Raw genomic sequence first — 16,683 nt, 5'->3', positions numbered from 1 at the left:
TAAGGGTGAAGAAGGGGTTGAGGGGTACTTGCCCCTCCCCCAGAAAGGCAGAGAAGGGATAGAGACAAGGAGAGAAGGGGTTGGGGTACTTGCCCCTCCTCCAGAAAAGCAGGACTTGCCGCTAAGGGTGAAGAAGGGGTTGAGGGGTACTTACCCCTCCCCCAGAAAGGCAGAGAAGGGATAGAGACAAGGAGAGAAGGGGTTGGGGTACTTGCCCCTTCCCCAGAAAAGTGGGACTTGCCGCTAAGGGTGAAGGACCAAGGCAGGTGTCCCTGCGTGGTCTGACACCCTTGAAACGTGGGTGAATAATCAGAGAGGCGTCCCTGCAATGATTAAACACCAAGGGAAGGCTGCCTTCCCAGTCCGTGACCAGCGCCGGAGTTTTGGGTCCACGGATAAAACGTGTCTCCTTTGTCTCTACCAGAAAATGAAAGGAATTGAAATTAAGAGAAGGGAGAGATTGAAGTGTGGTGCCAAGATTGAAAGGAGAAAGAGGTTGAGGGATAGTGAGGGAGGTTGGAGAAGAGAGTAAAAAGAGGCCGCTTACTGGATTTCAAATTGGTGAGATGTTTCTTGGGCTGGTCAGTCTGAGGACCTGAGGTCGTAGGTGGATCTTTCTCACAGAGCAAAGAGCAGGAGGACGGGGGATTGATCTCCCAGGGGAGGTCCCCCAATCCGAGTCACGGCACCAAATTTCATGCATGTCCGTGTGAAGAGACCACCAAACAGGCTTTGTGTGAGTAACATGGCTGTTTATTTCACCTGGGTGCAGGCGGGCTGAGTCCGAAAAGAGAGTCAGCAAAGGGTGGTGGATTATCATTAGTTCTTATAGGTTTTGGGATAGGCGCTGAAGTTAAGAGCAATGTTTTGCAGATAGTGGGTGGAGCTCACAAAGTACATTCTCAAGGGTGGGGAGAATTACAAAGAACCTTCTTAAGGGTGGGGGAGATTACAAAGTACATTGATCAGTTAGGGTGGGGCAGGAACAAATCACAATGGTGGAATGTCATCAGTTAAGGCTATTTTTACTTCTTTTGTGGATCTTCAGTTACTTCAGGCCATCTGGATGTATACGTGCAAGTCACAGGGGATGCGATGGCTTAGCTTGGGCTCAGAGGCCTGACAGTTATCACCTAAGATTCTGACTTTTAATTATATATAACAATTGTATATATCTACATGCATATATATATATTCAATGCAATACATATATATGACATAAATCAATGTGAGGATCCTAAATGTCCATCCTTTGTTCTAGGAAACAATGAACTAAAAATAACAATGGGCTATTTATGATCTGAATTAAGGCTTTCTTTGTATAAGCTCAGAAATTGAAATTTGTCTTGTATTTGTTTTTCCTTTTTTTAGGGACAGGGTCTTGCAGTGACATGATCATAGCTCACTGTAACCTCAAACTTCTGGGTTCAAGCAATCCTGCCTCAGCCTCCCCAGTAGCTAGGACCACAGGCGGCATTGCCATGCCCAACTAATTTTTTTTTTCGTTTTTTTTTTTTTGTAGAGATGGGGTCTCACGATGTTGCCTAGGCTGGTCTCAAACTCCTGCCTTGGCCTCCCAAAGCACTGGGATTACAGGCATGAGCCAGCACACCTGGCAATTTGTCTGCTGTTTAGTGGAGGACAGCAGCAAGAAATGTATCCTCATAATCAAACAACTGGAATAAGAAGTAGAAACTACACTACAGCCCTATTTTGTGACCAAAATTATGTTTTAGCTGATAGCACAGAAAATGTGCTGGCAAAATGTGTAATGTTACGGATATTGCTTGGTGATTCCTTTTTCTCAATTCAGGGCCTATCAGCTAACCTTTACCTTGCGTACCTTCTGGTAATCAGGTGAGGACTAGGAATGGTCAAGTGCAGTAGTAACTTGCTGTCCCTGGAAGCACTCTTTCCAGAAGCCTAATAATTTGAAATAGTGCCCAAAGAACTGGGGAAGAGTTACAAGCCTGGGAGAAAAAAACCTACTAAAAAAAAAAAAAAACTTAGCTAAAGAAATGAATGCCTCTGGCCGTGCGCAGTGGCTTGTGCCTGTAATCCTAGCTCTTTGGGAGGCTGTGGCGGGCAGATCATGAGGTCAAGAGTTCGAGACCAACCTGGCCAGCATGGTGAAACTTCGTCTCTACTAAAAATACAAAAATTAGCCAAGCATGGTGGTGTGCGCCTGTAGTCCCAGTACTCGGGAGACTGAGGCAGGAGACTCACTTGAACACGGGAGGTGGAGGGTGCAGTAAGCCGAGATTGTGCCACTGCACTCCAGCCTGGGCAACAGAGTGAGACTCCGTCTCAAAAAAAACAAAACAAAAAACACCTCTCTCTTTCACTCTCTCTCATGCACGCGCGCACACACACACACACCACACAAACTGCATGGTACATGTTATCCAAAGGCTGAATTTCTTTGGACTGAATATCACTAGAAGTTTATATAATTGCTCTATATTAGCTAAAACTAATAATCATGTGCCAAAAATATACTTTTTTTTTTTTTTTACAAAATAACACAATTTATTACTATTTTGAAACAAATCACAAAATAACATTCAGAAACTCAACATTTCTAAATAACTTAATTCACAATAAGTTTAGTCATAAAGTCATGCTACAAAACTCCTGTGTATAAAAGATTATTACCAAGGTAGGTATTCATAGATGTTAAAATGTTCTTCAGAATGGAGTTGGTTCTAGAAGCCAAAGATTCTGGAATGATGCTCGTAATCATGACTGCCAGCCTGGGAGAGGAGCTGGCTATGCGCATGTGCTCTTAGCTTCCAACTCACCAGTCTTTTGATGGGAGTGATCCCTCCAGGCAGTAGCACCTCAGAGGCAGGTACCCTACTGATCACAGAGGCAAAGAGCCTCCCACCCATATAATGTTAGACAACTCTACATTCATTTAAAATCTAGAGGTGGGAATGATAATTCGCAAAGCTTCTATTCTGAGTAGGAGAACTACTTGACACATCCCCCAGAGGGATGATCTTGGATGTAACAGACATGGAAGACGACTCAAGTAGGGAAAAAGGGAAATCCTGACTCTGATTATGTCAAAAGACAGTAACTACTCATGTGGGTTTAGAACGAGCAAGGGTGAGGTTTGATTCTCTAACATCCAAGTGCAGGCTAGATATTTACCCATCTGCCCTATGGAAGTCCTTTCCACCAACATCCAGTTCCTAAGTTTAAAGTGCAAATCTACTGAAAAATAGTTTACTATCCCTCTTCCCCTATGTTAAATTTGCTAGATCATAATTTGGTTGGCTGGGTCTCCTCTAAACTGCCCAATATGGGAAATTAACTAGAATCCAGTTAATGACTTCTCCAAATATCAAGTAAAAAGTTTTATCAGTTTATCTTAGGTCAGAGAAAGGTATGACTCAGTCTGGTTCTTCCTTTCAGTTTTCTTCCTTTACAGATTTATAAAATGCAGGAATAGAGATACAGATATGGTATTTCTAAAAGTTCCATGATTTTAAAACATGACCCTTGATTTTTGGAAGTTCACCCATTTTATGGTTTACAAAAAGAAAACAATATGACACATGTTAGAGCACAGATAAAGAAATATGGTCAAGTTAGCTTGTCAGAAGCAGCACCAACTCTGCTACACTGAATCTTGCTTTTATATTTCATGATTTACAGACACATTAAACAGCCCCAAATAAATAAAATCTGTGCCAAAGGAATGAATTTCTAGTAAAGGGTAACATGCAATTTAGCAGTTTTCTTCCTTTACCAACGCTTACAGAGTATAAGGTCTTAGTGAATTGATGGTCTGACTGTAGTCAGAGAGACATAATCTATTCATGACTGATGCTTTGACACTTCCTCCTAATGCTTTTAAGTGAATGATTAACTCCAACCTTTCTGGGCCCTGTGCTTTTCCATTTAGCCCTGAGAAAAACCCAGGTAGAAGATTCCAACTCTCTTTACGCATCACCAATTCTCAGAATAAGTCAACAGTCAAGATTCATTTCTTATTCTTCCTTATTCTGCTTCAGACCACTGGTAAAAGGTGTCAAAAGAAGTGTTTATTCAAGTTCAAATTCCTCTTTCCACAAAAGAACCACATTTTTTTTTTTCTTTTTGAGACGGAGACTTACTCTGTCACCCAGGCTGGAGTACAGTCACACTATTTCGGCTCACTGAAGCCTCTGCCTCCCGGGTTCAAGCAATTCTCCTGCCTCAGCCTCCCGAGTAGCTGGGATTACAGGCATGCGCCACCACACCCGGCTATCTTTTTATATTTTTGGTAGACATGGGGTTTCACCATGTTGGCCAGGCTGGCCTCGAACTCCTGACCTCAAGTGATCTGCCCACCACGGCCTCCCAAAGTGCTGGGATTACAGGCATGAGCCACAGTGCCCAATCAGGAAACACATTTAAGTGCCTTATACCACCATATGTGGAATGAATCCAGTAGCCATACCAAGTTATTGACCAGTTATCTTAAGCAGACATTCTTCTGATCACATCCAAAATTGATGTCTACATCAGCTAACTTTCCTACAAGATTATCAAATTTTACACAGTATTTTTCTGTATTTAATGACTGCCATGGTCTGCAAAATTATGTGCATTATTAGACAATGAATGACGCTTAAAGAATGATGACCTATTTTCTAAAGTACACTCAAAATATTAAACTTTAGAGACAAAGCAAAATCTATCATAAAGTTGGCTTCTGTTGATAGAAACAGAGAGGTAGGTTAATAATCACTGTCCTAAGATAAGCAAGAATGCTTAGAAATAAAAGTTGAGACCCTGCTTCAAAAAAGAGAAGTCGAACCTTCCAGCCCTGAGTTTCTAATATTACATGAAAATTATGAAAATGAGCATTAAGCCGGTCGCAGTGGCTCACGTCTGTAATCCCAGCACTTTGGGAGGCTGAGGCAGGCGGATCACGAGGTCAGGAGTTTGAGACCAGCCTGGCCAATATGGTGAAACGCCGTCTGTACTAAAAATACAAAAATTAGCCAGGCATGGTGGCGCGTGCCTGTAGTCCCAGCTACTTGGGAGGCGGAGGCAGAAGAATTGCTTGAACCCGGGAGACGGAGGTTGCAGTGAGCTGAGATTGCGCCACTGCATTCCAGCCTAGGTAACAGAGCGAGACTCTGTCTCAAAAAAAAAAAAAATGAGCATTACAAAAAATACCAGTGACCATTTCTTTCCATCCATGATTATTGAATACATCACCTTCTCTCATATAACAATTCAAGTGGCACATGGCTACAGAATGAAAATAAATGGACCCTGGACACAAGTGACGTTGGTATAAAAAGTACAACTAAGGGAGAATTTGTTCCCACCCTCCTACCCAAGGGACAGATGGCAATGTCTGGAGATATCTTTGTTGTCATGGCTGAGGAGGGGGTCTACTGGAATCTAGTGGGTAGAGGCCAGGGCTGCAGCTGAACATCCTAAGCACACAGGACAGCCCCCAACAACAATGAATTATCAATCCCAAAATGTTAATAGTTCCAAGGTTGATCCTCTGGTTTAAAGGAAGAAATTCTTATTAACAGAACAACACAAAAACCTTTTAAGGCCTGTCTAGGTAATACAGCCCTAATCTTAGAGTTAGGGAACATAGAAAAGTTAAACTCCTTGGTAGACTAAAATCAAATTCGCTGTGAAAAACTAAAATACTGGACTGATTCCAGAGTTTTACCATCACTTACAAGAATAGAAGAAATTTGGCCAGGCACGGTGGCTCATGCCTGTAATCCCAGCACTTTGGGAGGCCGATGTGGGCAGGTCACCTGAAGTTAGGAGTTCAAGACAAGCCTGGCCAACGTGGTGAAACCCCATCTCTACTAAAAATACAAAAATAGGCCAGGCATGATGGCACGTGCCTGTGGTCCCAGCTACTCGGGAGTGAGACTCTGTTTAAAACAAACAAACAAACAAACAAAAAAAACAGAATAGAATAAATTTAAATGATCCACTAAAATGGCTTAATGTCTTAAACCGGAAGCATAGAGATAATCTATTCCACGTAGGTCAAATATCTGATCCAAGAGGCATAAACCAAAGGCAGTTATATCAGCTAAATTTGCAGCAGTAAAGGATAATTTAGGGAATGATTTGAGAGAATATCCTACATTTCTTCATACATCCCAACTGCCATTTTCTAATGGAATGGGTTCCATGAACAGGGATGCATAGAAGTCATTCAAAGATTTGTTGAATGATACTGAATATGAATTTTGCATGAAATGGACAGAGAAAAGTATCTTACATTTGTCTGAGAACTACCTGTAATTAAAAGTCATTGAGAAACAAGGAGAAAGAGAACCAGTTTCTATATTACAGAATTCAGAAAAAACAAACACCAAAACTCTAAGCCATTTTACAAATAAATTCAATATGAAATCATTTACTTCCTATTATATTCACTTCCAGGGTTACTTTTAGAAAACATATCCATATCAACATGGCTTCAAGCTTGCCTACTGAAGGAAGTGCAAACTTTAAGAAGATCATCTTCCCTCTCAGTTTATGGAACTTAAACATCACCAAGGAGAATGAAGGCTCATTGCCTATGGTTCATAAAAGAAATGTCCAAAGGCTTTGAATGCATAAACCAGCTAGAGTAGAATAAGGTTTCTTCCTATCAGATTGAAAAGAAGAGAGAAAAGAAAACTAAAAAGGTGTTAGACCAAGTTTTCCTCTTTTTTTTTTTTTTTTTTTTAAATATGGAGTCTCGCTCTGTTGCCCAGGCTGGAGTGCAATGGCGCAATCTCGGCTCACTGCAACCTCTGCCTCCCGGGTTCAAATGATTCTCCTGCCTCAGCCTCCCGAGTAGTTGGGACTACAGGCGCCCACCATCAGGCCTGGCTAATTTTTGTATTTTTAGTAGAGACGGGGTTTCACCATGTTGGTCAGGCTGGTCTCGAACTCCTGATCTCAGATGATCCGCCCGCCTCGGCCTCCCAAAGTGCTGGGATGACAGGCATGAGCCACCACACCTGGCCTCTTGTTTGTATTTAGAGTTGATTGTCAAAGCAGTGGTCCCTTTTGATCAGAGTAACTTAGAAAAATCAAGTAATTCCTATATAAATGATAGCCGAAATCTTCTGAAACCCAGGACTACTTATGCAATCACTTTTTAAAGATGATTCTTCCCTCTTTCACTGTGATTTTATGCAAGTAAAATCACACAAGTAGATGGGGAAACCAGAATCAACAGTCTCTGAGGGACTTTAGGCACAATTTGGCAGAGGAACCCTGACTTCTTTTCTGCAATCTAATAGTGATTCAGCCATGGCCTCCTATGACCTCATCTGCTTACTGACTACAATGTCTTACATTTTCCTGAAGGATTTTTTGTTTACATGATAAATTCTAATCTCTGCATCTAACTATTGCTTTGCAATTTTGAGGTTAAATCACCTACACTGCTTTATGTAGGAGACAATCCTCAAACATATTGCCATTTGCCTGGGATCTCATAATGAAACATCTCCCTTCCCTCCACAACCACGTACATAATACATTTTAAGAGCTGTTTAACTTAGAACTTCTCAAAAAATACATTTTGAAATACTAAGTTTCATTATACCCTTACTTATAACCATGATAGTCACTTTTCCCAACAATAAGGGTCACCAGACCAAATAATTAGGGTAAAATTTGACATACATCAATGGCCAGCATTTAGTCTAGGAATTCAAATATAACTAATGCTTTAAACACATAAGGAACTATAAAACCAAAATGTGTGCTTAAGGCCAGGTCCACATGAGTAACATTGCCACATTATCAGTCAAAGAAATGATCATGACAGTCATTTTAACCACTAACTGAGATCACAGAATGAGTGTACACAATGACTCAAGTGGCCATGCATATAAAAACAACCTAAATTCCAGTTGACAATGTGCACATTTTTGGAAAAACAAATAAGTATAATATAGACTAGAAGGTCTCTGAGATACTACTTTTTCCTTTTTTCACCATATCTTTTCCAATGGAACTTTGGAGTCTTGGTTCCGGACCTGCTGTATTTCTAAGAGGAACTCTTCCCATCACCATGCTGCCTTCTGAGCTAAAGGCATGATATACCTGTGCTTCTGAATTGCACAGAGACAGACCTTCAGGAAAAATGTTCTGAATTTTCAAATGTACATCTTTTAAAATGTCTAACCTAAAAAAAATGAACAAACTGAAAAAAACATTTGTTCCTTTGTTATTAAAGATGACTGGTCTACAAAGGTTTTGTTTTAGTAGATGGGGCTACACAGTACGTAACTGAGACTGAAGACAAAAATTGAAAATTGTGGTTTCTAAAAAGAGGAATAGGATATATAAGGTTGGCATTACCAGTTTTGGGGAGAAACACTGAATAAGTTAAAGGAAAAAAAAAAGATGAGAATGAGTGATCTGTTTTATCTTAAGAAACTTTTGTCCCATACAGAATCTTTAAAATAGATAATTATATAAAATTTATCTATTGTTCTTATGACATTTAAATAAGTTAACACAGTGGAAAGCGTGGCATTAGTTGTCTTCTTCCTCATCCCCTTTAATTACTGGAGTACCTAAAATGAAAAAGAAAATTATTACTGGTTATTCTCAAAAATTGCTAAAATTCTAGATGAAAATATTTTCCTGGCCGGGCACGGTGGCTCACGCCTGTAATCCCAGCACTTTGGGAGGCTGAGGCGGGTGGATCACCTGAGGTCAGGAGTTCAAGACCATCCTGGCCAACATGGTGAAACCCCGTCTCTATAAAAATACAAAAATTAGCTGGGCATGGTGGCGGGCGGTTGTAATCCCAGTTACTTGGGAGGCTGAGGCAGGAGAATCGCTTGAACCCGGGAGGCAGAGGTTGCAGTGAGCCAAGATTATACCATTGCACTCCAGCCTGGGTGACAAGGGCAAAACTCCATCTCAGAAAAAAGAAAAACCTGAGAAGCTCTGAGATACTATGAAGTGTGCCGTAATAAAAATAATTTCACAAAATAATCTCTTTAATTTCAAATTATCTGAAAAGCTTCTCAGGAGAATTCTCAAATGGTTTAGTATACATACTTATGAATATTAAGCCCCCTAACTGCCAAATCGCAAATAAAAATGCCTATGGCCAGGCATGGTGGCTCACTGCCTCTAATTCCAGCACTTTGGGAGGCCAGATAAGAGAAGCGCTTAAGCCTAGGAGTTGGAGACCAGCCTGGGCAACATAGCAAGACCCCATCTCTACAAAAAATAAAAAAAATTAGCCAGGCATGGTGGTGTGAGCCTGTAGTCTTCAACTACTTTGGAGGCTGAGGTGGGAGGATCACTTGAGCCTGGGATGTCCAGGCTATGGTGAGCTGTAATTATGCCACTGCACTCCAGCCTAGGTGGCAGAGTAAGACCCTGTCTCAAAAAAAAAAAAAAAAAAAAAAGCCAACAAGTACCAAGTAGAAAAATAAAGTAAGTTCTGTACATGTTAAAAGCTTTCTATGGGCCGGGCGCGGTGGCTCACGCCTGTAATCCCACCACTTTGGGAGGCCGAGGAGGGTGGATCGCTTGAAGTCAGGGGTTCAAGACCAGCCTGGCGAACATGGTGAAACCCCCATCTCTACTAAAAATACAAAATTGGCTGGCTGTTGTGGCACATGCCTGTAATCCCATCTACTCAGAAGGCTGAGGCAGGAGAATCGCTTGAACCCGGGAGGCGGAGGTTGCAGTGAACCAAGATCATGCCATTGCACTCCAGCCTGGGCGACAGAGCAAGACTCCATCTCAAAAAAAAAAAAAAGTTTTCTATGTTAAGCATAAAGAAATATTCCTCATTTCCCACAATAAAATGTGTAATCACAGTACTGCCAAAAATCTGAACTCCTCTAATTGTCATTTTATATGACCTCCCCCAATTGCTGAACACTGGGGATACACTGAAAAAAAAAATCACTGTAGAGGAAACAAAGCACATCTCTGGCTCTCACTGGGCCAACGGCCACCCATCTGAGCTTTAGCATTTGAAGCCAGTCTGACCCCAGTTGAGTATTCAGTCTTAACTCTTCAGCCATTTACCCTGCACTCCAGCTAACCTGATCAGTTCATCGTCTCCCAAACTCATCTTGCACACTTTTACCTCTGGCCTACTGGTTAACAAAGTTCCTTCATTTTTCTTTCCCTTTTCTCTTCTCTTCTCTGAAGACTTTATTTATTTATTTATTTATTTATTTATTTATTTATTTATTTATTTATAGACAGGGCTTGCTATGTTGCCCAGGCTGGACTTGAACTCCTGGGCTCAAAGGATCTTCATGCCTCAGCCTCCCAAGTAGCTGGATCTACAGGTGCATGCCACCGTGCCCAGCTTAAAGTTCCTTCATTTTGTAATGTCCTCAACTCTCCTCCCATCTAAACCCTACCCTTTATGAAGAACAAACCCCAGTACCTCTCTTCCTCAGTGATGCCTTCCAAGAGGGACATGTTCTTTACGGCAGTGAGCATAGTTTGACCTCTCTGTACACTCCTGAGCATTTGTTTGTAGGACAAGTGAACTTTTTGTTGACGCGCAACATACAAAGTGTACAAATTATAACGTACAGATTGATAAATGTTCATAAAGTGAACACAAACTAGTTACCGGCACCCAGATTTAAGAAAGAAAAGATTATCAGAACCCCCAAAACTGCCTCAGGCCACCTGCCAGTCACTATACCCACAAAAGATATATTCTATCCTAATATCTAACACCATAGCTTATTTTCCTTGTTTTTTGTTTGTCTTTTTAAAGACAAGGTCTTGCTCTGTTACCCAGGCTGGAGTGCAGGGGTGTGATCACAGCTCATTACAGCCTCAAACTCCCAGACTCAAGCAATCTTCCTGCCTCAGCCTCCCAAATAGGACCACAGGAATGATATAGTATGTACCCTGTGTCTGGCTTCTTTTATTCAACATTATGTTTGTATGATTCATCCATGTTGTGTAAAATTGTAATTCATTCATTTTTACTGCTGTTTAATATTCCATTGTATGACTATGCCATATTTTATCTATGTATTCTATTGTTCGTGAACATTTAAGTAGTTTATAATTTTTAGCTATTAATATACTGCTACTATGAACATCCTCATACGTGTCTTTTGGTAAACATTCACACCCTTTTCTTTGGGGTATGTAGTTAGGAGGGAAATTGCTGGGTCACAAGGAATGTATGTGTAGAGCTTTTGTAGATAACGCCAATTTCCCAAAGTGGTTATACCAAGTTACATTACCATCCTACAGGGTATAAGAGTTGCTTCACATCCTCACTAGCATTTGGTATTGTCCGTTTTTTAATTTTAGATTTTTAACATCCCTCAGCTTTAGGCTGGGCGCGGTGGCTCACACCTGTAATTCCAGCACTTAGGGAGGCTGAGGTGGGTGGATCACGAGGTCAGGAGTTGAAGACCAGCCTGGCCAAGATGATAAGACCCCATCTCTACTAAAAATACAAAAATTAGCTGGGCGTGGTGGCGGACGCCTGTAATCCCAGCTCTTCAGGAGGCTGAGGCAGAGAATTGCTCGAATCTGGGAGGTGGAGGCTGCAGCGAGCTGAGATCGCGCCACTGCACTCCAGCCTGGGTGACAGCGTGAGACTCCGATTCAAAAAAAAAAAAAAAAAAAGATCCCTCAGTTTTGCTTATGAGCAACAGAAGAGAAACAAAAACGGGCAAGTTTGCAGCTGTGGCCATCTCTGTTCTGGTCTATCCCACTGGTTTAGAATAGACTAAGGTGTTCTTCTAGGGGCTGTTCAGATTGACATGAAGTCAATACATGGTCCAAAAGGCCATAATGTAGCTTTGTCTATTCAAGTTCTACATTGGTGGTTCTATTTTATTCTTTTTTTTTTTTTTTTCTCGGCTCACTGCAACCTCCGCCTCCTGGGTTCAAGCGATTCTCCTGCCCCAGCCTCCCGAATAGCTGGGATTACAGGCATGTGCCACCATGCCTGGCTAATTTTATATTTTTAGTAGAGATGGGGTTTCTCCATGTTGGTCAGGCTGGTCTCGAACCGCCTGTGCAGTGGCACAATCTCAGCTCACTGCAACCTCTGCCTCCCGGGTTCAAGTGATTCTCCTGCCTCAGTCTCCCAAGTAGCTGGAATTATAGGCGCCTGCCACCACATGCAGCTAATTTTTGTATTTTTAGTAGAGACAGGGTTTCACCAGGTGGGCCAGGCTGGTCTCAAACTCCTGACCTCAGGTGATCCACCCACCTTGGCCTCCCAAAGTGCTGGGATTACATGCATGAGCCACTACACCCGGCCTCTATTTTATTTTTAAGGGAAGAGGTTCGCTTTCTACGTACAACCCTGAAGGAAGTAAAGACAAATGATTTGAAATCAGGAGGCTGAGGCAGGAGAACCACTTGAACTTGGGAGGCGGAGCTTGCAGTGAGTTGAGATGGTGCCACTGCACTCTAGCCTGGGTGACAGAGCAAGGCTCTGTCTCAAAAAAAAAAAAAAGTCTGGGCACAGTGGCTCACGCCTATAATCCCAGCACTTTAGGAGGCCGAGGCGGGCGGATCACGAGGTCAAGAGATCAAAACCATCCTGGCCAACATGGTGAAACCCCATCTCTACTAAAAATACAAAAATTAGCTGGGGGTGGTGGTGCGCGCCTGTAGTTCCAGCTACTTGGGAGGCTGAGGCAGGAGAATCGCTTGAACCCGGGAGGCGGAGGTTGCAGTGAGCCAAGATTGCGCCATTGTATTCCAGCCTGGGCAACAGAGCCAGACTCTAAAAAAAAGAATGACAGACTGAATTTCTTAACAGCCCAGCTGAATTGAATTGGGGAGGTAGTGTTCAAAGTCAAAATGAGGTCGATTTATATTGAAATATTTCTTATACACTTGCATTTTGGGATTGAGTTAAAATCTAAAATAATTATAACGCTTTATTTTGTTTCTGAGACAGAGTCTCGCTCTGTTGCCCAGGCTGGAGTGCAGTGGCATCATCTTGGCTCACTGCAACCACCGCCTCCCAGGTTCAAGCAATTCTCCTGCCTTAGCCTCCTGAGTAACTGAGATTACAGGCACCCACCACCAGGTCCAGCTAATTTTGTATTTTTACTAGAGACGGGATTTCACCATGTTGGCCAGGCTGGTCTCGAACTCCTGACCTCAAGTGATCCTCCCACCTCGGCCTCCCAAAGTGCTAGGATTACAGGTGTGAGCCACCACACCCAGCTAATAACATATATTTTGAATACTTACTTTATGTTAAGCACAACATTTAGCATAGATTATCTCTATGTGTTCAGTGTTTCACATAGATTATTTCATTTAATCCTCATAATAATACTCTGATATATGTTCTGAAATGATTACTAATGATACTATTATCATCTCCAGTTTTTAGATTACAAATGAACAAGGTTTGGTGAGATTAATTAATTAGCACAATTTCACAAACTATTAAGTGGAGGAGCTGGGACTTGACTCAGTTAATTAGGGTTATCTACTGATGCTGACACTGATCTTAAGATATTGGGAAACTAAGACTGGGGATGAGGGGAGAAACAGAGAGAATACCACAATTTTGATCCAATTGTAAAAAAGCAACTGCTTACCATGTATTTCTGATTATTCTGCAGAATCAGAATAATTTTTGATTCTGATCAAAATTTGTGACCTTTGTGTTACCTTTCTGACTTGAGAATAAGCCTAACTTTGTTTCTTTTTTTAACTTGCTTAAATGAGCTAGAAGTTTATTTTTCTTTTACATAAAAGTACAAGTAGATAGTAGATAGACATGGAACTTTATGTTGTCTGGAAGTCAGGATCCTTCTCTTTTTTTTTTTTTTTGAGACGGAGTTTCGCTCTTGTTGCCTAGGCTGGAGTGTAGTGGCACAATCATGGCTCACCACAACCTCCGCCTCCTGGATTCAAGCGATTCTCCTGCCTCAGCCTCCCGAGTAGATGGGGTTACAGGCATGCACCACCACATCCGGCTAATTTTGTATTTTTAGTAGAGATGGGGTTTCTCCATGTTGGTCAGGCTGGTCTCGAACTCCCAACCTCAGGTGATCTGCCCGCCTTGGCCTCCCAAAGTGCTAGGATTACAGGCATGAGCCACCGCACCTGGCCAGGATCCTTCTCTCTTACTGCTTGCATGGGTGACCTCTTTGTGATACAGGGAAGAGTGAGAAAAGGAGGAGGCTCAGCACCAAACCCTGAATAATTCCAGCTTTAATCCAACATAGCAGAAGGAAATTTATATCAGGAAAAAATAAATATACAATTTTTAAAAAATAAATACAGGGTTTTTCTCGCTATATTGAGAAGGCTGGTCTCAAACTCCTGACCTCAAGCAATCTTCTTGCCTCATTGAATAGCTTGGGACTACAGAAACGTGCCACTGTGACTGGCTCCATGTAGATTTATAAGGCCTAGCTTTCTTTTCTTTTTTTTTGAGACAGAATTTCACTCTTTTTTGCCCAGGCTGGAGTGCAATGGCACAATCTCAGCTCACTGCAACCTCCGCCTGCCGAGTTCAAGTGATTCTCCTGCCTCAGCCTCCTGAGTAGCTGGGATTACAGGTGCCCGCCACCATGCCTGGCTAATTTTTATATTTTTAGTAGAGATGGGGTTTCACCATGTTGGCCAGGCTGGTCTCAGACTCCTGACCTTCGGTGATCCGCCCGCCTCAGCCTCCCAAAGTGCTAGGATTACAGGCATGAGCCACCCATGCCCGGCCAGGCCTAGCTTTCTTATAAGCTTTTGGTCTAGGGAGAATCTTGTACCAGTCTAAATATCCTAGCAGTTTTTCATCTCACCTTGGCTCAAACCTAGACCATTCAATTTTACATAGATAGAAATGACCTGGAAGATCAGAGGTATTTTTTCTTCAGTTTTTCTCCTCTTCATGATTCCATGCCACAAATTCCATTTTTAGGCCTAGAAGATATGTCTAAGCCAGCTCAGAATCACTCACCATCCAGCTTTTTCAGTTTGGGCACTCTCTTGGTTGCTTCTTCAATCCAGTTATTCTCAGCAGAATGTTTCTCTTCCAAGGGATTGCCTACAAACACCAGGTCTTCGAGGCATGGCAGTTCTGCCAGCTTCACAAACTCAGCTACAAGTAAAAGGATATTTTCCATATTAAAACAGCAAGTTTTGGCCGGGTGCGGTGGTTCACACCTGTAATCCCAGAACTTTGGGAGGACAAGGCGGGCGGATCACGAGGTCAGGAGATCGAGACCATCCTGGCTAACACAGTGAAACCCCATCTCTACTAAAAATACAAAAATAAGCCAGGCATGGTGGCGGGCACCTGTAGTCCCAGCTACTCAGGAGGCTGAGGCAGGAGAACTGCTTGAACCCGGGAGACGGAGGTTGCAGTGAGCCGAGATTGCACCAATGCACTCCAGACTGAGCGACAGAGCAAGACTCTGTCTCAAAAAAAAAAAAAAAAAAAAAAACAACAGCAAGTTTTACCGTTACAATTTTGGGGATTAAATTCCAATATCATTAACCCTCAGTTTGTGACTATTCATGACAATCAGTTGTTCAAGATTTTGAAGGAAGCTAGGAAAGTTATACCATATAAAGTCATTCTCAGAAGACAGTACAGGATGGGAGGGAAAAAGAAGATATACCTCTCTACTTTAAATGCTAGCATAAGGATGAAATAAGACGAGATGAGATTCAAAGTCAAAAAGAACAAATCACTCTCCAGTGACAGGTCTTCTTCATGCTGTGCTGCATCGGTGTAGGTTAAGCTAACCTGCCTTTGTCTGTACCCATTCTCTCATCTTTGAATTCTTAAAACGACTCATTCAAATCTGTATTGCAGAATTTATCACACAGTTTTGCTTTTTTTTGTTTTGAGAAAGAGTCTCCTTCTGTCACCCAGGCTGGAGTGCAATGGCTTCATCTCCACTCGCTGCAACCTCTGTCTCCTGGGTTAAAGCAACTCTCATGCCTCAGCCTCCCAAGTAGCTTGGACTACAGGCATGTACCACCACACCTGGCTATGTTTTTGTATTTTTACAAAAAAAATTTTGGGTTTTGCTATGTTGGCCAGGCTAGTCTCAAACTCCTGACCTCAGGTGATCTGCCCGCCTTGGCCTCCCTAATTGTTGGGATTACCAGCAAGAGCCACTGCGCCTGGCCTCTTATCACACAGTTTTATAATTATCAGCTTACAAACTAATTTTCCCCACTAAGCTGTGAACTTCTTGAGGGCAGGGATAATGTCCTATTCAACTATGTATCCAAAGAGACTGGTATAGTTCATCGCATATAACTGAATGAATTATATACAATAAAAAAGCAAAGTAACATAGATATCAAATAAGCCTTCTACCTATGAAGTATTAAATTTAAACTGATTACTTCAGCCTTTGGATAATAGCTTAAATTTTTTTCATGATTAATAGGACCAGGACCTATCAGATTATATTCATCCTAATTTTTTTTTTCAAGTTCTTTCACTTTTTTATTTTTTATTTTTATTATACTTTAAGTTTTAGGGCACATGTGTACAACGTGCAGGTTTGTTACGTATGTATACATGTGCCATGTTGGTATGCTGTACCCATTAAGTCGTCATTTAACGTTAGGTATTTGAGACGGAGTCTTGCTCTGCTGCCCTGGCTGGAGTGCAGCGGCGCGATCTTGGCTCACTGCAAGCTCCGCCTCCCGGGTTCACGCCATTTTCCTGCCTCAGCCTCCCGA

The 16,683-nt window shown here is 42.0% G+C and overlaps 1 protein-coding gene across 5 annotated transcripts in view; it reads right to left on the bottom strand.

Annotated features, from left to right (window-relative positions):
- Positions 1–8,189: 8,189 nt before the first annotated feature.
- DNAL1 (dynein axonemal light chain 1) overlaps positions 8,190–16,683 on the bottom strand; it is a 51,253-nt gene continuing 42,759 nt past the window's right edge. For all 5 annotated transcript variants that reach the window (XM_001141594.6, XM_063793010.1, XM_003314467.5 and 2 more), the window contains 2 exons: positions 14,939–15,079; positions 8,190–8,564 (listed from right to left, as the gene is read on the bottom strand). In XM_001141594.6, coding sequence (XP_001141594.1) covers positions 8,524–8,564; positions 14,939–15,079 — 182 coding nt within the window. In that variant the 3' untranslated portion in view covers positions 8,190–8,523. The remainder of the gene's footprint in view (positions 8,565–14,938; positions 15,080–16,683) is intronic.

The sequence above is a fragment of the Pan troglodytes genome, chromosome 15 (assembly GCF_028858775.2).
Source record: "Pan troglodytes isolate AG18354 chromosome 15, NHGRI_mPanTro3-v2.0_pri, whole genome shotgun sequence".
Taxonomy (NCBI): Eukaryota; Metazoa; Chordata; class Mammalia; order Primates; family Hominidae; genus Pan; species Pan troglodytes.
Note: the sequence above shows the minus strand (reverse complement) of the source record. Positions and strands in the feature narration are given on the sequence as shown.